Source organism: Condylostylus longicornis, unplaced genomic scaffold (genome assembly GCF_029603195.1).
Source record: "Condylostylus longicornis isolate FDR11 unplaced genomic scaffold, ASM2960319v2 ptg000162l, whole genome shotgun sequence".
Classification (NCBI taxonomy): domain Eukaryota; kingdom Metazoa; phylum Arthropoda; class Insecta; order Diptera; family Dolichopodidae; genus Condylostylus; species Condylostylus longicornis.
The window spans coordinates 1,272,856-1,297,341 of record NW_026578130.1 but is presented as its reverse complement, the minus strand read 5'-3'; the positions used below and the strand labels follow the sequence as shown (position 1 = coordinate 1,297,341).

The 24,486-nt window shown below is 26.0% G+C and overlaps 1 protein-coding gene across 1 annotated transcript in view; it reads right to left on the bottom strand.

Annotated features, from left to right (window-relative positions):
• Positions 1-892: 892 nt before the first annotated feature.
• Positions 893-24,486, bottom strand: part of LOC129616066 (serine/threonine-protein kinase phg2) — a 37,217-nt gene continuing 13,623 nt past the window's right edge. Inside the window, exon 2 of the mRNA XM_055531533.1 lies at positions 893-1,574. Coding sequence (XP_055387508.1) covers positions 942-1,520 — 579 coding nt within the window. The 5' untranslated portion in view covers positions 1,521-1,574 and the 3' untranslated portion in view covers positions 893-941. The remainder of the gene's footprint in view (positions 1,575-24,486) is intronic.

The following is a 24,486-nucleotide window of genomic DNA, read 5'->3' as shown; positions in this document are numbered from 1 at the left end:
AATTACAAAATTATGAAAAATTAGAAATAAAAATTTTTTTATTATTTATAAGCAATAATTATTATATTAAAGTATAAAATAAATAATTTTATAAAATTAATTTTAATTTTATTCTGAACACATGCAGGATATTTTGAGCATGTCAAACAATATTTAATTGGAATCTACTTTTAATGAAAACTATTTTAATTTTATATAAATTTTTAAAAATTAATTCAAGTGTTGAAATTTGCAATTTATTTATTTAATTTTTTTAATATTGTCTGTCTTTCAATTGAATTTCATAAGGCCACAATTTTTTTATTTTTCCAATTTTAAAATTTAATCGCATTTATTCTAACATGTTATAATTATTAATTTGTAATATTATGATAATTTCTCGACAATAATAAATTAATGTTAAAATATTGGAAATTTCAGAAAAATTTTATATTAATTTCGAAAATTTAAATTAAGTGATTTTATTCATTAATTAATTTTGCAATTACAATAATGTAAAAGGTAGCTTTGTGTTTATACAATATTTCTTACAAAATTAATTCTACATATATCAAAATTTTATAATTAAAATATTTATTTTGTTATACAATTAATAATATGTTATGTGTATATATGTATGCAAATATAAAAGTATATTCTGTGGAAATTTTCAGAAACCTAATAATCTAATTTTTTAGCCATAAATAAGAATATCCTATTGAATTTACATAGGAGCATCCGAATAAAATTGTTCAAGAGCACAATAAAAAATTCCTATTGTTTCGCTCAGAATCGCTCTTTTAAAAATTTTCATATTGTTTTACTGAAAAATTGTGATTTTGAACTTATTACGTTTTACTTAATTTCCAAAGAATTAAAAGCTGCCAATACAATACATATACTTCATATATACATATATAATATAAAAATTTACATAAAATAATAATGTTAAATTCCAAATATTATAAACTCATTGCTTTTGCTAATCTAACACGAAAATCACGATAAAGCATTTTACCACCAATTGGTACTCTACTTAAATACATATCTAAACTCATTAAACATAAAGCTTTACCATTCATTGGAAATTTTTGTGCTAAATCTGGTGATACATCAATACCTTCTGATATTGATAAATTAACTAACCATTTCCAAACATCAGCACGTGTCCAATCTCTTGGATCAATTGGTAAACCATCAGATCCATAATTTATAAAATGTGATGATGATGTTGTTTTATTAATTGTTGTTGTTCTTGTTGTTGTTATTTGTGTTGTTGATGATGGTGATTTTATTAATGATTTTAAATGATTTTGATTTATTTTATTATTATTATTATCATTGTTATTGTTATTTTTATTATTTAAAATAATATTTTTTGAATTTTTTTGCTTTTGATGTTGTAAATATGTTGAATGCATTTTATTCCATCTTAATTCATTATCTCTTGTTGAACAGACTGTTGAACAAACATTTGATAAATCTAATGGTGGTATACGATCAGAATATTTCATTGTTGTTAAACCAGATTCAATTTCCATTATTATGCAATTATTATTAAAATTTTTAATTTGGTTTTAGAAATTATATTCAATCTAAAATGAAAAAGATAAAATGTAAAGTAATTTATTAGAAAAATTTTTACTTAAATTGTATTTATTTTAAATTTAATAATTTATTATTAAAAAATTTTGTAAATAAAATTTGTGATTGCAATATTCATTAACGTACAGCAGCAAATTTATTTGTGGGTCTAACGAAATCAAAACATTATCCCTGAATTTTAACAAAAGAATAACATACTCAAGTACTTGGAGTGAAAAATCAGAGCAATATTTTGAGTTCATTTTTCAAATCAGTAGTTTTTCTCTCAATAATTTATGTGAAGAAAGCATTATGTAGATTTAAGAACAAAAAGTGCCTATTCTTTTCAAATAAAAAGTGTCTCTTGTGATTAACTATAATCATTCTAAATTTGTTAAATGAGTAATAAATTAAGTTTTGATACACGTATTTGTAAATTGAGTTAAGAATGAGCGTTACGACCTTTCGTTTATCGTTTACGAACTGTATCGTGCTCGTAACGTGTGTATTTATAGAAAATACTTTTTTGACAACAGTAAGTTTATAATAATGCGTTAGAGTAGAATAAAATCTTCTCACTCAATTTCATTTATATGATAAAATAAATATGAGTGATGATGAGTGATAACGTACCGTAAGTATACTTCTCTTTTAAATAATTTCTTCTCTTTAACATATTTCACTACAATTAACATACAACAAAGCTTTATAAACATTACGAGTATAGATATAGAATCACAAACTTGTATCTGCTCCTCTACTCTTCATTGCCATAATTATATTTTCACTTTTGAATTCAGAAAATTTCGTAATATAATTTCAGTTTCCAACTAAAATATTCCTGATAAAATCAAATTTATGTGCAGAGAAAAATAAAATTATAATCTCATAATAATCTTATTAATTAAATAGATAAAAAAAAAATTAATTTCCTATATTATATTATCGAGTCCAAAACCAAATAGAGAATTTAATTTTGAATATTATGAAAAAAAAAAAAATTCAATTAAATTGCCCAGATAAAGAAATTATCTATTAAATAGATATTTAAGTCTGGGATTTCCGCTGTACAAAATATTTGTATTGTATATGTATACATGTGCAAATTAAATTATAAGTTTTTACTTTACACAAAAAAAATATTTTAAGATTTATAAAAGTTCTTTTTATTTCATTTATTAATTAATTACACTTTAATTTCCAATTCCAAACTTATTAAATTAAACTATAAGTTTTTACTTTACACAAAAAATATTTTAAGATTTATAAAAGTTCTTTTTATTTCATTTATTAATTAATTACACTTTAATTTCCAATTCCAAACTTATTAAATTAAACTATAAGTTTTTAAATCTTTATTTTCTAAACGGCAAAACGATTTAATAACTAACGAGCTACTGAATTACCAACCAAGCAAAGCTGCTATTGAATTTACTCTATTTATAAGAAATAACTGTTTAGTAAGCAAAAAATTGTTTAGAATAATTCTCATGGGAAAGTTTTAATATTGTAATTTGAATATTTGGAACTTTGCTTTAGTTTTGTCTGTAAAAGTTCAATCACGTTGCAATTAAATGATTTCATATAGGAGTTTAATTGCAACGTTGAATTTTAATTTTAATTTAAAATAAATATTTTGTTTTTGTCAAATCACGTTGCGATTAAATGATTTAGAATAGGTTTAAGTAATAAAGTATGGAAATTTGATCGCAACGTTCGATTTAATTTTAGTTATAGTTAAATTTTATTTTTTGGTGTTCCGGGCGTAAGCGAATATATAACTCCCCCCTCGTTAAGCTGGAAGCTCTCCTGAGCTCCAGAGATTATATTTCCTTTACTATTATTTTCATTTGTATCGTTTGGCCGTTTTTTACATTTATAAAATTTTTTCATATAGTATTTTGTAATAAAAATTATTAAAAGCAATACAATAGAGATATTTGACAGTATTAAAATATAATGGTTTTTAATTTCAAATTTTACAAATTCTATTTCATTGTAATTTTCAATTTGCTTCAAATTAATATTTTCTAAATTTGGTATATAACTAACATTATAAGGTTCTAAATAGTTTGGTATTATTATGTGGTTGTTAATTTTTCTCTCTATGTTTTTGAATATTACGTCATCTATTTTTGTAGTGCAATTATAATATGTAATTAAGTTAGTTTTAATTAGTTTGTATTGTATGTTATTACAAGTATTTTCTAACATTACATTATTTGCATTTTTTACTAAGATAATATTAGATGAAACTTCCACAATCTCAAAATTAATATTTTTCCTTTTTGTACAATTCTTAAAATTATTATTCATTAAATTTTTTATACAACCATTTATTACTTTTAGTTTATTTTCACAATTCTGTTTATTATTAAAGTAAATTTCATTTTTAAATTTCAATATATTAGTAGATTCAATGTTTATTTCCTCGAAATTTTTGTTAGGTACTGGAATAATTTTATATCCAACTGCAAGTTCCTTTGCAACGTTAGGAATCAAAATGGCAAAAATAATATTATTATCTAGACTAATAAGTGAACTTTTTATTTCTTTATATTTAAAAACATCGATTTCAAATTCATCAATTTCTTCATTGGATAAAATGGAGTGAGTCATGATACCATGTTTAGCGAAAAGAATGTTTTGTTGGACTTTGTCTATTTCTGAATTTAGTAAGTTAATATTTGTGTAACTAGAAAGAAACTGTAAACTTTTTATGCTTTTGCTAAAGGTGTTGTTTTGTTCTCTCAGTGTAATATTTAAAATTTCTTGGTTTTCGTTAATTCGTTTCTGTAGAATATTTAGGTTTTTCTGAAATTGGTCGTTTATTTTAATCTGTTTATTTATGGTCTGAATGGAGTTGTAATTTCCCTGTTCAATAAGTTTTATGTTTTCTACAATTTCAGTTTTGTCATCATCGTCTAAGTTTCCAAATAACCATTTTAAAATTTTGCCACCTAAATTAATGAGTCCTCGTTTTTGTCTGTGTGGTAGTAATGTTTTAATGTTATGTCGAGTTTTTTCGATTTGAATTTGTAATTGTTTTAATGTGGTATTGTCTTGGTTAAAAGTGTTGTAAATATTATTTTCAATTTGTGCTAAAGTATTTTCTAGTTCGCTAATATTTATAAAGTGAAGAATTTTAGAATAGTTTTGAATTATAGGAATTTCTTCCCGTTTGATTAGTTGGAATCCACCCTGATTTTCCAATACCTGAACGTCAATATTTGCAGAACAAGTATTTGAAGTGAGGAGTAAAATTAGTAGTGCTAATTCAAGTTTGTTGTGGTAGTGGTTGAGTGGAGTCTGTTTCTGGGTTACCTGAGGAAAATTTAAAATTTCTTTTTAATCTACTTGGGTGAATATTTCTATTCCGGTTATCTTTTAATTTACCGTTAATTAATTTAGATTTAATATACGTATATTTCTTTTTATGTTTATATCTTAGAGCTTCGGGATTTTTTACAAGAACTTTGTCTCCCTCTTTATAGTCAGGGTCTATCCTATCTTTGTTTGGTTTTTCAATCGTTTTAAGTTTATTTTCATCAATTAATTTTCTAATTTTTTCAATATCGGTTATTTCGTTATTTACAAAGTTTATAGGCTTAACTTTAGTTACAGAGTGAATGGAATTATTATATTTTTCGACTGCGAATAATATTTTTTCATACGGTGTTAAATGTGATTTTTGTGTATCTAAGATACGAAGGTGTTCGCTTAAAGTTCCGTGAGCTCGTTCGATTGTAGAATTTCCGGTATGGCTTCTGGGTGACGTAAAGTGAGCGTTTATATTTTCTGTTCTAAAGAAGTTTTTGATATTAAGACTATCGAACTCATTGTCGACAACGATTTTATCTGGCCTACCGAATAGTGCAAACCTGTTGCGAAGTGCTTGTATAATAGTAGTTGCATTTCGGTCATTAAGACGTTGGACCATTAAATGCTTTGAGAATTTGTCAATTATTGTAAGAAATATTTCCTTATAACAGAAAAATAAATCGACGTGTATTATTTTATTAGGAGAGCTCGGGGTTTCGGAAATTTCGAATCTATATTTATTTGGTTTGCGATCATATTTTGATTGATTACATATGTCGCAATTGTTTATATACTTATGAAATAGTTCCTTAAGTTTAGGGAAGAAAAACTCATCTTTCACTTCTGTATAATTTTCAACGATACCTCGATGGTTTGATTCTTTATGAATTTTTTCTATTAATTTTAAAGCCTCTTCTTCATTTTCTATGTCTATTGCTTTTTTAGTACATTTTATGAATTTCATTTTATTATTATTAGAAAAGAGTTCCGTGAGTTTCTGTTTTACTATATCAAATTTTTCATCATTTAATTCGGAATAGATAGCAGTTATTCCATTTCTAATGAATCGTCTAAGTATGTCATTTAAATAATGGCTATTATTGATTTCATTTTCACTAATAAAGATTTGTCTAAATTTTTTATATTTTATAATTATTTCCCTTTCTTTTTCTTTTGTCAAATAAAGCTGCGTCAAATATTTATTAATTATTATATCGGATGTTGGGAATTGATTTTCATGGCGACTATGGTTTGTTGTTATAACTGAATTATTAGAAGGTGTTTCGTTAGGGTCATCTATATGATTAATTTCATTATTTGTAGAATCCATTCTACTTAAAAAATCAGCAACACGATTTTCTTTTCCTTTTACATAGTCTATTTCGAAGTCGTATTCGTTTAATCTGATTCGCCATCTTTGTAGTTTGGCGTCCGGTTCTTTTAGTGAATGCAACCATTTTAAGGGTTGGTGGTCTGTTCTTATTAAAAATTTTGTACCATATAAGTATGGCCGAAAATATTTAGTGGCCCATACTATGGCAAGAAGTTCCTTCTCTATAGTAGAGTAATTGCATTCATGATTATTAAGGGTTCTGCTAGCGAAGCAGATTGGGTGGTTTTCTTGTGATAGGACCGCTCCAATTGCAAAGTTGGACGCGTCCGTTGTTAATACAAATTTCTTTTTTAAAATCAGGGTAACGAAGTATAGGATAAGTTGTAATCAATTCTTTTAATTTTGAAAGGAGTCTTTATATTGTATATCATTTTCATTGATTTTATTTCCCTTTTTCAAATATTTAGTCATAGGCTGAGCTACTTTCGCATAGTCCTTGATGAACTTGCGATAGTACCCCGTAATGCCTAGGAAACTTTTTATCTGCTTGGGAGTCTTAGGCAGTTTGATTTGTTTAATTACATTAATTTTATCTTCGTTTGGCTTTATTCCCTCTGGTGTTAATATGTGTCCTAAATACTCTGTCTCTTTAGAGAAAAATTTGCACTTATCCACTTGGATTTTTAGATTGAACTCTCTTAATTTTGAAAATATTTTATTAATAGCTGAGAGGTGTTCTTGTAGTGATGTAGAGAAAATAAGGATGTCATCTAGATAGACAACGCAAATTCGCCCGATAAAGTCCTTTAAAACGTAATTGATCATCCTTTGAAAAGTTGCCGGAGCATTCTTTAGTCCGAATGGCATCCGTACAAACTCAAAGTGACCTTGCGGTGTAGAAAACGCGGTCTTTAGACGATCTTTTTCATCCACCAATATCTGGCGAAACCCCTTTGCGAGGTCCAGAGTGGTGAAATATTGAGCCCGACCCAATTTATCAAATATAGAATCTATATTCGGTATCGGGAATTTGTCATCAACCGTAATTTCATTTAATTTACGGTAGTCGATGACAATGCGCCATTTTTGTTTCCCTGAGTAGTCCAATTTTTTGGGTACTACCCATATAGGGCTATTATAAGGGCTACTGGATGGTTGAATAATATTTTGCTCTAACATTTCCTGAACTTGCTTATTTACTTCCTCTTCATGTATTTTTGGAAACCGATATACTTTACTATAAATCGGTTGGGAAGCAGTTGTAATTATTTGATGTTTTACACTTCTGACACATGTTAATCGATCTCCTTCTTTATAGAAAAGATCCTTATTAGAGTTTAAAATATATTTTAATGATTTAGTTTCTTCTCTATTCATATTTTTATTTAATAATTTTTCAAATAATTCATTATGGTTGATTTGTAAAGGTTCTATTTGACAAGTGTTTTCAAAAGGACAAGCTGAATTAAATTTAATATTACGGTTGTTAATTTCTAACCGCTCCTTTGAAAGATTAATATTTGCTCCTATTGGTTTTAAAATATTTTGGCCTAAGAGAGCGTCAAAGTTTTTATTGCTAAGATCCATTACTTTCCAGGACATAGTTGAATTTTCATTGAACTCGTCAGGTACTTTTGTAGTTATTTCGTATTTAATGGCTTGGTTTCCTGCGAGTGTCTTTAATTGAATTGGATTTTCTAATTTGTTTTGTTTAGATCGATCAAAAATATTGCCGTTTATAATTGAAGTAACTGATCCTGTGTCGATCAGACAGGTCAGCCCTTTGCCTTCTATTGTTAAGTCTACTAAGGGTAATGTCGGATAGGGGGACCACAGTGAAAATTTTCTGTGGAACCCGAATCCACATCCATTGGAACTGGACTTGACCGATTTTCGTTATAAGATGGTCCTGGTAGATTATTACCTGTACCACCAAACTGTTGGTTGGGCCTAAAATTCCTAAACTTTTCGTTAGTAGTGTAGTTTCTGTCCATTGGTCTATTTGTGTAAGTGTTTCTTATGTTGTTATTGTAATTGTTATTGTTGAAAGTTCTATTTGCGTTTCTATAGTTATTTCTGGAATTTGTATTATTACTACTATGTCTAGAATTTATGTTATGGTTATTTCTGTAATTTGTATGATTATTGTTCCTATACTGAGAGTTGGTGTTTGGAACCTTGCTGTCGGATATATTGGTTTCTAATAAGCTTCTATAAGCGTCTTCTAATGTTGTTACATTTTTAGTTCTAAGGTACATTGAGTCTACTCTATTTAATTTATTCAAAAATTTTTCTAATATTGAATTTTCATTATTAATTGGATTAAATTCTGAAGATTTATTGTCATCCAAATCATATTTTAAATTTAACAAATTTAATATGGAATTTAATTTAACATAAAGATCACTTACATTTCTAAAAATTATACAGTCTGCTTCTTCTTTTAATTTCAAATAAGATTTCTGTACTCCGAAGGTAGCTTTCAGTTGTTGTTTTACTTCGTCCCAAGTTTTTTCCTGAATTCTCCGGATTGCTGCCGCTGCAGGACCCTGGATCTTGCTGTACAAAATTCTGTATAGATAGTTTTTTGCATCGGCATCCGCTGCTAAGGCAATTAAACTTTCGACTTCTTCGATGAAGGATTTTAGACTGTAGGCGTCTTGTCCAGTAAAAATTGGTACTGAACGAGCTTCGCCTATCAAGTCTTTTAATGTAATTGCAGCAAGTGACATGTTAAAATTTTTTTGTATATTTTTTTAGATTATCAAAGTATTTTTCTTTTTCACTTTTCTTCATAAATGTTAAAAAAAAAAAAAATATTTTGGTTTTTTTTTTTTTTTTTCTCTTTTTATAATTTTTGTTTTATCAATTTAATTAGTTGTAAAATTTGATTTGATTAAAGATCTTTTAATAGATATTTTATTTGTGTTTTACTTATAATTTTTGTTCGTTTATTTACCGAATTAACTTTTTGAAAAAAGTTCTCCGCCTTTACACAACTAAGCTTTTATCACTCAGTTCACCACAAAATTTTTTTTTTATTATTATTATTTAATTTTGCTTAATGGTTTGAGCATTACACTATTTTATTTTCTAGTTTTTTGTTCATTTAAATTGACTTAAGAAAAATATTAGTGTTTTCTTTTTTTTTTGTTTAGATTTTTTTTTTGTTTTTATAGACGGAGTCGGTATCCTACCGACTGCGCCAATTAAATTATAAGTTTTTACTTTACACAAAAAAAATATTTTAAGATTTATAAAAGTTCTTTTTATTTCATTTATTAATTAATTACACTTTAATTTCCAATTCCAAACTTATTAAATTAAACTATAAGTTTTTACTTTACACAAAAAATATTTTAAGATTTATAAAAGTTCTTTTTATTTCATTTATTAATTAATTACACTTTAATTTCCAATTCCAAACTTATTAAATTAAACTATAAGTTTTTAAATCTTTATTTTCTAAACGGCAAAACGATTTAATAACTAACGAGCTACTGAATTACCAACCAAGCAAAGCTGCTATTGAATTTACTCTATTTATAAGAAATAACTGTTTAGTAAGCAAAAAATTGTTTAGAATAATTCTCATGGGAAAGTTTTAATATTGTAATTTGAATATTTGGAACTTTGCTTTAGTTTTGTCTGTAAAAGTTCAATCACGTTGCAATTAAATGATTTCATATAGGAGTTTAATTGCAACGTTGAATTTTAATTTTAATTTAAAATAAATATTTTGTTTTTGTCAAATCACGTTGCGATTAAATGATTTAGAATAGGTTTAAGTAATAAAGTATGGAAATTTGATCGCAACGTTCGATTTAATTTTAGTTATAGTTAAATTTTATTTTTTGGTGTTCCGGGCGTAAGCGAATATATAACTTGCACATCTACATATACCCATATATAAATATTAACAAAGCAATATGTATATATATATTTACAAGATAATTTCATAAATGCAGAAACAATTTATCCAATTAGTACTACTGATGATGCACATTCAAACATTTCTCTTCAAAAAATTAATATTTATTAAAAATGTGAATAAAGTCACGGTAGTCTGAGTATTTGGTTTCAAGTTTTGGCGTCTGTCATTTTTAGCCGTCAAAATTGAGATTTGATCGCATAATTTGATGCAGGTGAACATTAGTACTGTATCTAGTACCATGAAAAATTGCAGAATAGTAGCCACTTCAAGCCTTACAACTTCCGTCGGGGTCACGAAGCCCTCTCCAAAGCATCTCAGTCATAAATTAGCTACGGCTTCAAATGTACACAATAAATGCTCTACCATTTCGTCCTCTTCCACGCAGAGACAGCAGACCTCGCACTATGTCTTGTTCATTCTTGCATGTGGACTGTGTTGTCAACATACATACACACTAAGTTTTATATAAAAAGTGATAGGAATTATAAGTGTGTCAATTCTAATAAAAAATTTAAGTAAGTTTTCAATTTTACTTTAAATTAAAAAATCTTATATTTAAAAAATCACCCATTATATAAGAATAGACCTACATCTTTATAAATTACATTGAATAGCAACAAATGAATTAAGCAAGCTTATCAAGATCAAAAAAATTATTATATCACATTGACTGCACACATTTCTTAGAGTGTATATAAAATAAAAATTTTAATTAGTAACTACAATGCAGGATCCGAACTCTCGCATTTCAGTTTGAAGAATATTTCCATTAAAAATTGTTTTACAATCACAATCATTATTATTGTTTCATCTGATTATGCTCTATCTATACACAGTTTCATCTGTAATGTGTGTAATAAAATTGTGAATTTTTCCCAAGATAGTATCATGTTTGTTTTTAATTACATTTACGTTTTTCTTTATACAATTTAATGATTATTTTTTAAACGGATTAATTTCATTTCAATTCTAGATTTTTTCTTATTGCTATGTTTAGATTTTTTTCCCAAGTTTTTTAGTCCCTTGTTTCCCATGTAAACACATTTAATATCTGCTTTCTATATTCTTAAGAGTGAGGACTACTACTTCAACTCATCACTCATTATGATTATCACGAAATATAGAATTTAATATACATATACATAAATGATGAATTGCAAAAAATTGGTGGGAGACGAAGAAACTATAAAAAGAATATTTGCTTTTGAAGATTATCAAAGGTACTCTTAGAATAATTGAAAAATTATTTTATCATAATAATAAATTTGTAAGTTGTAATGAAAAGAAAAGCTAGAAATCATGAAATCTGATATTATCGGTGTCTTAATAAAATTAATTCTAATATTGTGATATTGACTGAAGATGTGACATGAAGCAGTATTAAAAACAAAATGAGAAAACAAAAATAAAAGCTTGAAGATCAAACTGAAAGTAATTGAAGTAATTGAACCAAAAGATATTGAGGCAACTTTAATTTTTTTAACAATTTTTTAACAATTAATATTCATATAATACTATACACATCGGGTTGTTGTCCATACTAAACATAAAAAACGAGATGTTCTTTCTTTCACAGAAAGAAGAGACAACATTGCCTTTTCAAATTTTCTGTCACGACTTATGATAAGACAAAGGTTGCGTGATGAAGCAGCTGGTTTCGTACTTAATTACTGTGTCAGCGAATCTGTCGGTCTGCCATTCATAGGTGAGTATTTTCCCTTTGTTCACATTTCTTCTGTTGCTTCTTTTCTGCAGATATCCTGAGTTGTAGCATATATTTCCTTATTTTTAAGTATAAGTTAATTAATTAATCGGTAATTCCGAAATGATGGGATGGGGTCCTTCTACTATACAAATTGCAACATTTCTGATCGGGCGGATCAGTCCACAGCTCGACGTTTATACTATCAACAATAAAAAAAATAACTTTCAAGATAGCATGCTGACAGTATAGCCACCAGCCTGTTTATTTAATTCGGAACTTCTGCCCTTTTTATCGACTCCATCTCCCGATCCGAAAGATATCTTAATTTTTACTCTTCTAAGGATGATCACTATATTCTTTGTCATCTACTACCCGTTCTAATCAGTACATAGAACTCATATATTAAATGGAAATATGCAAAAACTATAAAAGAACTTCCTTTTATATACATATGTATTATGAATTAATAGTTTGTAGGAACGTACAAATTAATATTAACGTAAACAACACGATCATCATGGGAATGGGAACCAAACCAAATACATGAAATAATTAAACGACTTTAAGATAAAATCAGACAGATTTTATTATTTAATATACATACATATGAACATATCTACATACAAATTTACAACAACACGCCTATCAACTTTCAATTGCATTAAGTAAAATTAATCATACAAATATGTCAGTAGTTTGATGACATCATTGAAGTTAATTATAAAATGCAATACATACTCGCTCTCTATATAATGCTCATTGTTTAAATACTATTAAATATTATGTAAGTATGATCACATTAAGAGCGCAAGCAGATATGCAAAATTTTAATTTTGCAACTGTTTGATTGCTTATTTGTGGGTTTGTATTAAAGCGCACACACAGGACACAACAGTATGATCGCATAATCGAACAATTTGTAATTTTTTACAAATTTATTGCAATTTCTAATTAAAGAAATCGTTTAAAAAAATTGCATTTCTACCTGAGCCCTAAATTAATTATCAACGTTTTATATTCAAAATCAAATGTTTTAGGTACCTGAACGGTTTTATAGAGCATTCCAGTTCATACATGTATGAACATGTAAATATGTTAAGAAATGTGATGTAGGTATCATACGTGCTACGGACTACGGTATTATGTACCCATATATCATTTGATTATGTGTGTATATAAATTAATTCAGCATGTTTTTAAAATATTAAAATGTTTTTCTGCGGGGGACAAAACTTGTTACAAAAAAAAATAAAATTGAAAAAGAACAACAAAAAAAAAAAGAAAAATGTCAGTGATATTATGAAAATAATGTAGGCGCCATCAGCACTTGGAATTTTATTTTATTTATTTATAATTTGAATTTTCTTGTTTTTTAATTTTTCTTATTTTATTATTTACTGTTATTATTTTTATTATTATTCTGCTCTGTTTTTACTTACATACTTGTATTATTTAATTCGAATGTGGTGTGCGTTTCGTTTGCAGTACCTATATGTGCAGTAATAAAATATTCATTGTGTGAATGAATGCATTAACTAAAAATAGCGAAAAATAATGTGAAAATTTTGAAAGAAGAAAAATAAATAAAATAAATAAATAAGGAAATATTTTAATAATGTTAGCATGCAAATATTATATACGATTATTCTGGATTTTATTGTGGACATATGCGATTCAATGATTTTTATACCCTGTCGGAATTTTTTTCTAAATCCAAAAATGCATTGAACATATTTGTGTATACAGGGTAAAAAGTACATACTCGAAATCCAAGAAGACATGAGTCTACTTTATAAGCTATGTACCTTGCTTTGTAAGTACATAATATTATGTACCTATAAGACTACCTACATACATACATAATATTGTTTTAACACAAAAATTTAAGTTTTGAGATTTTATAAATTCAAAGTTTAAACTCATATATTTTTACGATATTAAAAAAAATAGAAAAAAATAGTTATCTCTCGTCACCTACCTAGTAAATTCAATAACGTAAGAAATTGGTTCATGGTTATCGACAACAATATCATGCACCAGCCCTGTATGTTCCTCCCAGGAGCGAAGTAGGATAAAAAAAAGTTAGGGATAGGATCATTCAATACTAGGATTTTCTTATAAAGAATGCAATTGAACGCAAAAATATGGACGCAAAATGCAATAATATAAAATGAGGCTACTATTTTAGTTTAAATGGATATTAGATGTTTCCATCGAAATTTAATAAATTCACCATTTATAAAAACTAGTCAGGTAAATTGATGGTTTATTTTAAAAATCGACAAATATTATCGTAAAATCAATCCGGTTTAGTTCAATAGAAACCTGACGTAAATTCACGTTTCATACTACATACATAGCTTTATTTAATTTTTGGTATAATGCTTACATACATAATTTTATATACTTATGTATGTCTTGTTATGGCAATCCTATTTTGTGCATTCGATGTTAATAAAAGATACACTCACAATTTGAATTAAACAGAAGGGACAGATCTCTTGTACAATTCTTTTCAACTTTTACATAATTGTAGCGATTTATGAATGTGATAGACCCAAAAATTTAATTTATTTCAATTCAAATTTTGTTTTAAAAAGATGAGGATTTCTTTTCAGAATCAAAACATTTGCCCGCTTGTTTTGCTAGGTAGACTCTCATATCTCAAAATGTTTTTAACTCAAATGTGTTTAAAATCACATAAAATGTATGAAACAGCATAAAAATTAATTTTTTTGTTTTTTGTTTTTGTTTTTATCGTGTTTACGTTATGATGTTATTTTGATCCAATTTTGATGTCTTTGACTTTTTTACACGTATCATGCGTTAAAAAATTCAATACGGTATAATACGGTATATACTCATAATAATATGCATACCATTATTACATACTTATATAAATTCATATAAGTTTATTTATATGATATAGGTATACGATATACATTCATACATACTTTTGTACACGAATTTTGATAACGATTAAAGAAACGACAAAACAAAAAAAAAAAAAACATTCGTCTGTGGTCTTTTTTTTTTGTGTCATGTTTTGAGTTTTTTTTTTTCATGTCTCTGCTTTTTGTTTCTAATGTTTTTTTTTTTTTTTGAAAATTTATGACTTCCCCCGGTTTTTAGAATTTGATAATTTTTTTTTTTTTTAGACGAGTTTTCTTTTAGTTTTTTTTTTGTCTTTCTCTTTTATTTTTTGAAAAAGTGCATCTGATTTTTGGTATTTTCTTCCTTTATTTGTATATAATTTTTTTTTTGTTTTTAACTGACTGAGGGTGGTAAGTTGCATCGCGTATTAAGCTGTGATTTCTGTTATTTTGTATATATGTATGTATGTACTAATATTGTGTTGGATGTAGAATATATTGGATATAAAGTGAAATATACTGCAGAGAGGAAATTAATTGACCACCATAATTTATGATTTTATTTTAATCAGAATTAAAATTTATGATTTTATATATGTACATACATACATATACAAATACCTTATATGATTATATAAATGCGAGTGTATATATATGATTTTGTTTTTTGAAGCATTTGAGAGTTATTAAAGATGGAGTCAACTATGTATGTATGCATGCAAATGTCAGCATAAATAAAAATACTGTTAAAACCGTTATCTAAAGAATTTCTTTTTTAATTTTAAATATAAATTTCAAATCTAATTTTTTGATGAATCATTGCGATTAGGCTTTGACCATTTATTGAGCCTTCAAGCTTTTGGAGTATAAGCTAAGAGTTTTGAGGGCTCAATAAATATGGTCATTTAGTCATATCAAAGAAATTTTTTAATTATTTTCCTTTCCCATTTTAATTTCATTAAATTGCTATAAAGACAAAAATAACGGTAAATATTTTTCTATTAAAAACCGGACTCTATTACCAGATTTATTAAGATTTTTGATTTTAACATGTTATATAGTGCCGCTTTTAAATTATAAATAATCCCTAAAAGTATGCAATGAAATGAGAAAGTATTATCCGTTCTATTATTACAGAAAATATTCTAATAAAAGTTCTGTTGTGTACGTCAATTCTGGTCAAATTCCTGTAACATGAACTACCGTATAATAAAATTCTCTTTAATACAAATTGTTTTATTGCATTTTAAATTATAATTGTTTTCTTATTCGTATTCTCATAACGGGAGTTCTCTTTAACACGAACTAATTCTGTATTAAAATGGTGATGATTTTGTGTTATGGAAGTCTAACTGTCCAGTATAATATTAAGAATGTTATCAAAAATTATATATGTATGTATAATAAAACATTAATATAATTATGAGCTAATTCGTAAAATCTAAATTTCAATAATTTGATAATTTTTAATAATAATGCCATTTTTCGATCAACACTTTTAATGTCTCCTTTGAATTGTGTACAAAAATTTAATCAAATTTTGATTTTCATGAAAATTAAATAAAATTCATACTATACCTTGTTCACTTTAAATAAATCTAAAAATATAATCCTAAATTTGTATATATGTATATTTATTAAACACAATTTATGTATAGTACTAAATGTACAAGACGTATCACATTCTTTTAATATGCATATTCAAATTTGCAGATCAAAAATTTCTTTCATAGGTACATACATACATACAAAAATCATAAATAACAAATTGAAATATAAACAAAATAAAAATAAAATTCCGGTACAATACCTGCATACATTACATACACATGTATATATTTGTTTACATTTCAACAATTCAATATTTTATTTCCGGTCATTATAAATAATTTACTTGACCATATAATATCATTTTTGTTCATCATTATCACCATGTCATCATTATTATTATCATCATCATCATCACCGCAATGATAGGAAAACGATTTTAGTATGAAGAACAAAAATTTTGTATTTTATGTCATTTTTTTTTGCTATTTCTTTACATATTTATATTTTACATTTTGTATATTGTACGTATATAAGGTTATTATTAATATATAATATGTATATGTAAATTAAGAGTACAGCAATATACGGACGAGTTAAGTGCAATCAACTTTATTTTTGATAACTAACTGGTGGCGCTGATTTTAAAAATATAATATTATGTACATAAATAAAAATTGATTATACAAAAATAAATTTGCATCATATTTGTATAGCTAAGGATATGTAGACGCTACACATGTATATTTGTGTATTAGAGACATTATAGCGCATATATAAGCATAGGTACAGAATAATTTTGCTGTACACAAAATATAAAAGAATAAATGTGTAACCACGCATAGTTAAAATAAAAATAAATAAATAAATTTAAAGAATTGAAACCGCATGACACGATAACATTTTATTGATTGGCATAATTCAAGCATATGGTGTACTAGATTAATAATTAAAACATAATGCATAGGTATAATAATGATTTTGTACAAAAAAAATAATTAACTTCTATAATATTATGCATATTTTGCTTTGAAGTTATTTTGGACTGTAAAAGTTATAAAAATTTCCATTTTAATTTCCTCCCAAATTTACAGTGGTCAATTGAATTTTAATATATGAATCAAAGATGAAAGAAAGGTTTTTGAATTCAGGTCGGTTTACGTGGCTAACATCATGTATATAATATCAATTCTTAAAATATCCAAACGGTATATGGTTAATTAAATATTACAAAAGGAATTAATTAAGCCGGTTCGGGACTTGCATAATGCCGACACTGTGTTTAAAGAAGTGAGACTAGGCACGCAAAATAGGCCAGCATTAATAGTGTCCAGGTGTTCTTAAATAAGTGGCTAAGAAATATATGCAGAATCTTCTTGCTAGGAAGAATATCGAATACTGAGATATGGAAACTCGCAGGTGAAAAGCCTACATTGATACAGATGATAAGGAGAAAATGGCACTGATTGGAGCATATACTAAGGAGATCACAGACTGCGATATCTCGTCAAGCATCAGAATGGAATTCAGAAGGGAAACGTAAAGTCGCAAGGCCGAAAATGACTTGGTGTCGAATAATAGATATCGAAACCAGAAAGATCTGGACACCAAACCCTACATCTAGCCCACAATCGAGTGAGATGAAGGAGCTAGATGGAAGCCCTATACTCCCTAAGGAAGGGAACAAAGGAGAAAAAAAATCCAACTTAGCATTATTACTCGTACACATACACATTATACATACATATACATACAGTATATATGAGTTATATGAATGTGTATTATATTCATAAAAAGTTAATTTTATTCAAGAAATCCGAATCAGAAGCTACATCATAAATTTTAGAATTGATCTTTAATTTATTTAAATATTTATTGTTTATAAATAAAGAGATTCACAAAAGAAAGATATAAAATTAATATTGAAATATAATTACATATATCTACCAACAGTCATACAAATTTAAAAAAAACAAATAAATATTAAAAAATTGAAAAAAGGATGTTCTTGTTATAATAATGAATTTTAATATCCATAATTAATTATGTATACATTTTATTCTATTACAATCTACAAACATATGTATACATATAATAGGATAAAGAATTAATTCTACACCGCATCATATTATGATTATTATCTTTTCCCCCGATTTCAATTGAATTTAAATGATTATAAAACAAAAACTAGCTGTTATAATAATCCTTTATACTACTATTTATTAAATATAACAATATAATTACGACAATTTTTCATATATACATACATATATAACTATTGGTATTGGAAGGAAACTATTTAGTTGGATTTAATATCGTATTTTATTAAATTAAGTGTTAAAATACGTGTCTTCCTCTTATTAAATTATTATTATATGAGAATAAAATAAACGATAGTTAATTGAAATTTACTACACAATATTTACGTATAAGAGTATAAATTACATGTATACAGAAAGCAGTTATTTTCTTATATTTTGTTCACATATAATAATTACACTATTGGTTTACTTAAGTATAGGTATTTTTTTCTATTATAAAATAAATATAGAAATTATAAATCGTTTACATTTTTATAAAATTATTTACCATATTTGATTGATTAATTACGGAACTATGTATAATATTAAAAATCTTAATACCGGTAGTTATAATGATACCAGTATAACAATTTTTATATTTGAAATTGCGGTCTATAGTATACTCGTATAATATTCCTTACTCTGTTATTATAAAAAAAAAGAGTGTCAACAACATGTTTTAAATATATCACATAAAATAATTAATATATTAGATTTATTCCGGAAGGTCAAGGAAATTTTGATGAGAGTGAAAAATTTTAAAAGAGAGAGAATATAAAATGAAGAGTAAAAAGTTTCTCATAAGAGATCATTGATTTTTTTGCTTAAAATTTAATTGTACTATATTTGTATAATTAGTTTTTAATAATTAATACAAAATGAGTGTTATACAAAATTATTTTTGAATTAATTGCCAGAGGCAGAGAGCAATTCGAACACATATTGCTAAATGTTCGGTCATGGCGATATTCACGAACGAAAAGAAAATTTTAGCTGGTTTCCTTAGTGAGTGTTGTGAGTTGAGACATCTTTGAAAATTGTGTTGTATAAGGCGATGGTATCTATGTAGATTATGTGAGGAAGAGGACGAAACCTTAAAGCATCTTCTGAACTATAGAGCTTTATGTGCATAGAAATGAGGCTCTGTTTTGGCACCAGGATATTTGGACTTATTAAAGTGATATGGCGTCCGAGAGATACTTTGGGCGCCATTTCTGTATTTAATCGGATCCCATTAATGACTGATCGAGATGCATTAACACCTTGCGTTCTTACCATCTACAATTGTATATTTGGAATGTTTTTTCTTAAAAAAAATTTTTTTTCTAATTACAATTTTATTTTATTCAAATTTATAATTACAATCAACTGAAATTCATTTATCAAAATTAATAGTTTGATGTTTTTTAGTGCAAATTCAAAATAAGTGACAAAACCAAAAAAAAAAAAACACTAAACATTTGTAAAATTATCAATTAAATTTTTGTTAACACAGCCCAACTAAACTGCAAGTTGCAACATGTGCCTATATATGTGTACAATAAAAAAGGAAATTTGTAATTAAAGAGAAAAAAAAACGGTAACGAAAAGTGCCTCCTCTCATATAAAAGAGAATTAACCAAAATTGAAAGAACCAAAAAAAAACAATTTTTGTTGCTTTGTTTTTTTGTTGTGCGTTGTGCGAGCAAATTCAAATAAATTTAAACGCCGTAAAACAAAAATATGAAATTCACAATTTTTCCCTCGTTTTTTTTTTTTCTTTTTTTTTAACGCATTTCCTCTAACGAAAAAAAAAAATTTTATTTTGATTTTCTTTAACATATGATATACAGAGTGTGCTAAAATTGAAATCACTCTTTAGTTTGAACAAAAATTTAACATTAGATAAACAACATTGTTGTCTACCTCTATGAATCCAGTTCTGAAATGAAAGGAAGCATCCATTTCATGGGAAGTATTGAAGAGATTATAAATAAATTTTATTAAAGTATTTTTGGCAATAGAGTGTCGTTAATTTTATACCGAATTGTACAAGTATTAAAAATATGAATGCAACTTATTAGACCATTAACGCTATTTAGTCTAAGCCTAGACTGTCCAATAATTATATTCGATTTAAATATGCAATTATAAAAAGAAAAGAATATATTTCAAAAAATTATGTTTATCAATATTTTTCGAATTAATCCTAAAAAACCAACAATAATTTTATATTTAGTTGCTAAAATAATATAATTCTTGTGAAAAAACAGAAAATAAAGTTCTTCAAACATTTAACATAACCGATTACATATTTAAGTTACTTGTACCTTCTTGGCTTGTTTAAAACGATTTTCCTCTAATGGCACTGTGATTAGTCCAAGTACACTCTAGGGTTAATCACAGTGTGTACATATTATATGAAACAATCTGTTCACTACTAAAATTAACGTACATCCATAAAAATTGTATCTTGCATATGCATATAACATAATTCAAATCATATATGTATGTATGTTAAATGAGTCTTCCTTCGGCAAAATAAAAATAATAAAAAAAAAACCAAATCAAAAACCAAAAATAAGGCACTTCCTTTTGACAGCTATTTTTCACACAAAACATAAAATAAAAAAAAAAACAATTATCAAAACAAGATTTTTTTCCACTAACAACGTTTTTATTGTGATGAGAAATTCAGCTCGTTTGTACCCGCTCTCGTGTACTTGTGTTAAAAGAGGAAAATTGTTATTAATAAGCAAGTAAGGTACAATAATTGTGCTTGTAGTAAATTCTTGTTTAGTGGTTTTTTTATTTCTTGTTTGAAAAAAATAATAAACGGTGTAAAATTAATATTGAAAGGAAGTTTTAGTTTCGTAGGAGTAGTAAAACTGATTATAGTAATAATAAAATTAAAATAATTTTTTTTCTTATTCCTAAAAATCTTTTTAGTATAGTTTTGTATTTGTAAATTTTTATATAACAGACACACCATAGTGCAGGGAGAGGGATTGTTGTGTATAAGAACAAGACCAATATAAAAACGTATAATATTCTAATTTTATTGTATAATTTTTAAATGAAAATTATAAACGCGTAGGTGTAAAATAAAATAATATTTGCTTATAAAATCTAGTTAAATATAATAGAATGTTTTCTCTAGTAAAATCTGCACGAAACTGCACGAACTTGAAAATTTCGTAGTATATTAAGTTGAAATTTTATGAAAATTTTACTTCCTTGATAATAAGGAAGAATACAAATTACCGTTATAAGTGTATACACTCTTTTATTATATAGAATAAATTCGTGTACTATACGAAATAAAGTTGTATGCCGAAATTTATAATTTAATTTTACAAATTTTTTTTTAAACTTATCTCGAGAAATGGAAAGCACTGCATTGTCTACGACATATTCAAAAGACATAATTGAATTTTTAAGTCCTTAACCAGTTACTAATACTGGTTTCACTGACTGGCTTCTATATTATTCACTTGGTATCCCAAAAATGTATTTCTATTATAGATATCACAATGCATGCACGCAATTGCACATCCGCGGGACTTTAAAATCGAAGTAATAGGATAATCAATACATAATTAGACTACTAGATTTTAATTCTAAAGTGGTAGATTACAAGGCTGTGCTCTAATATCATGGTTGAAATAAATAATACTTATAGTTTAAAAATTATAAGAGTAATAAAAGTTAGTGCAGACAGATGTTTTTTTATTAAATAATATTATAATATTATTTTAGAGAATTATAAATTACAGGTGTCCTTAGTTTTTGGTTCTTTATTAGGCTCACTAAACTGAGTTTCGGCTATAATTTGTACCTATCTAAAGTTTAAAAAATACTCATTACTTATTAGAGTACATATTAAATATTTAATTGGAATTCATTCCTAAATTGATTAATTTAATGGATTTACTTATATAATCGATATGAAAAGAATATACCGGCATACTACCATTAAAAATGATTGATAAAGAATTTCAAATTATCAATTGAGATTTAATACTGAATGTCAAAGAATAAGTTGACCATTTTTATTTAAAAATTTGAAAAATTTGAAACTATTTTAAATAAAAGAAAATTTAATATCATTCGAGTATAGCATTTTATCAATCATGAACTTGAATAAAATGGAAAAAGAACATTAAAAATTAAATAAAATGCATTCAATCTTTAAAAATTACTGATAAATATTGTAATAAATTACATGACCCTTTCAATCTCTTCCTCTTTCCTCTCTTAATCAATAAATATACTTAATCAATAATTTGAAATGCATAATCTTGGTATTTTTTAATGTATAATAAAATGTTATGAGCACTTCAACTCACTTTTCAACTCAATATTGTATATAATTTTGTTCTGATAAGACCAACATAAGATCACAAAATATTTTCATATATGAATTCATAGTTAAAATTCAATTAGTTCATTGACCTATCTTAACTATAATTTTAGAACATATATTAAATTTTAAAAAAAAATAAATTCCATTATCAAAAAATTATGCTTTTAAAAATTTTATTTCTAAATTGACCTTCAACTAACTATACGAATTGATTTTAAAATTTAGTGCCCATATTAAATGAATTTGTAGCCACATAGCATATTTGACGGTAGTGTGCTTGATTGTATTCAAAAAATAATTTATTAATATTTTAAAAATTTAAAATAGTTTTTTGAAAATGTTTGATTAATTGCTCATTAATAAAATTTTTTCTAATAAATTGAATTATTTACCAATAATGAATATTTGAGACTCATTCGAGTTACCATGTGTAGGTGATAAACATTTTTATGTTTAATAAATAATTTCAAATATTAAACAATTTGAAGAGTCAATTGAACAGCCTGGGTATTTACTTTTCCATATGGGTTGTCAAAATATCTTTCTACATATGCTACACAAAATTTATGAATTGCTTATTTTTTTATAATTCTCCGAAAACTTGCTTTTTCACGACTTTAAATAACCAAAGCTTGAAGTAGAGAAAAATTTTATTTTTAGAACCAATAATTTTTTCACTATATAACGGATAGATAGGCGGGCGATGAAATTGATAAGCACATTTCTGTATTTCTTTCGAGTTCCATTTTATTGGAATTGCACTAAAAAACGAGAAATATTTACAATTTCTGTAAGACACACTAAATCAAACCCCCTGTTAGAGAGTGGTAGAACTAAAAACAGAATTTATGTATCAATGGGCCCTTTTACACGTGCACGTGTTTCACCTCATATTGAGCATATTGAGCATGTAAAAACTGCACCTATTATTTTGTTGTTCTCAAGCCCTCTCTCCTACAAATAAAATTAATTTTTATATTGAAGAGAGGATGTGAGGAGCAAACAAGAAGGGTTGTGCGTACGCTCAATGCCTTACGTATATACAGGCCAAATGTGCCATATTACATGTACTTACGCACATACATATGTAGGTAATCTACGCAATTTACACACAATTAACTTTTAAATTTTATTTAGAAAAAATATTGAAAGGAAACAAAAATTATCTAAAACAAAAACAAAGTTTTATGAGTGTTTGTGCCGCGAATTTTTTTGTGTTTTTTTTTTTTAATTTCCTTCCTTTTCTTTCCTTTTCCTTTCCGTTTTATATTTTTATTATATTACAAATAAATACGTACACCATTAAATAGATATTAAAATATAAAAGAAATTTTTTTTTTTTATTTTTACAATTTTTAAATGTTATTATATTAAAATTAAATAGTTTTTTTTTATGTTTTCTTTATAGAAATCAACAATAGTAAATGTGAAATTCTTAAAGGAAAACACAAAAATAAAATTGTATGAGTATAAACGGGACAGGATATGCCATTTATTTAAATTAAAATGAATTCCTGTTTCTGTTTTTTGTTTCTTTTCTTTCTTTTTAGATATTTGTGTGTAATTTTATTATGAATATGATCTTCCTGTTTCATTTATATGAAAAAAATTCCGTTTATGTATAATACGCGTTATTTCAATGAACATTTTTATACATAATGTGTAGACAAATAATGTATTAATAAAACACGTGGTGCGTGTATATGTGAAATATAGGAAATTTTTTGTATTAAATACTGCAGGTTCAATGAAATTAGGTAATACTAACATTTCGGTATTAAAT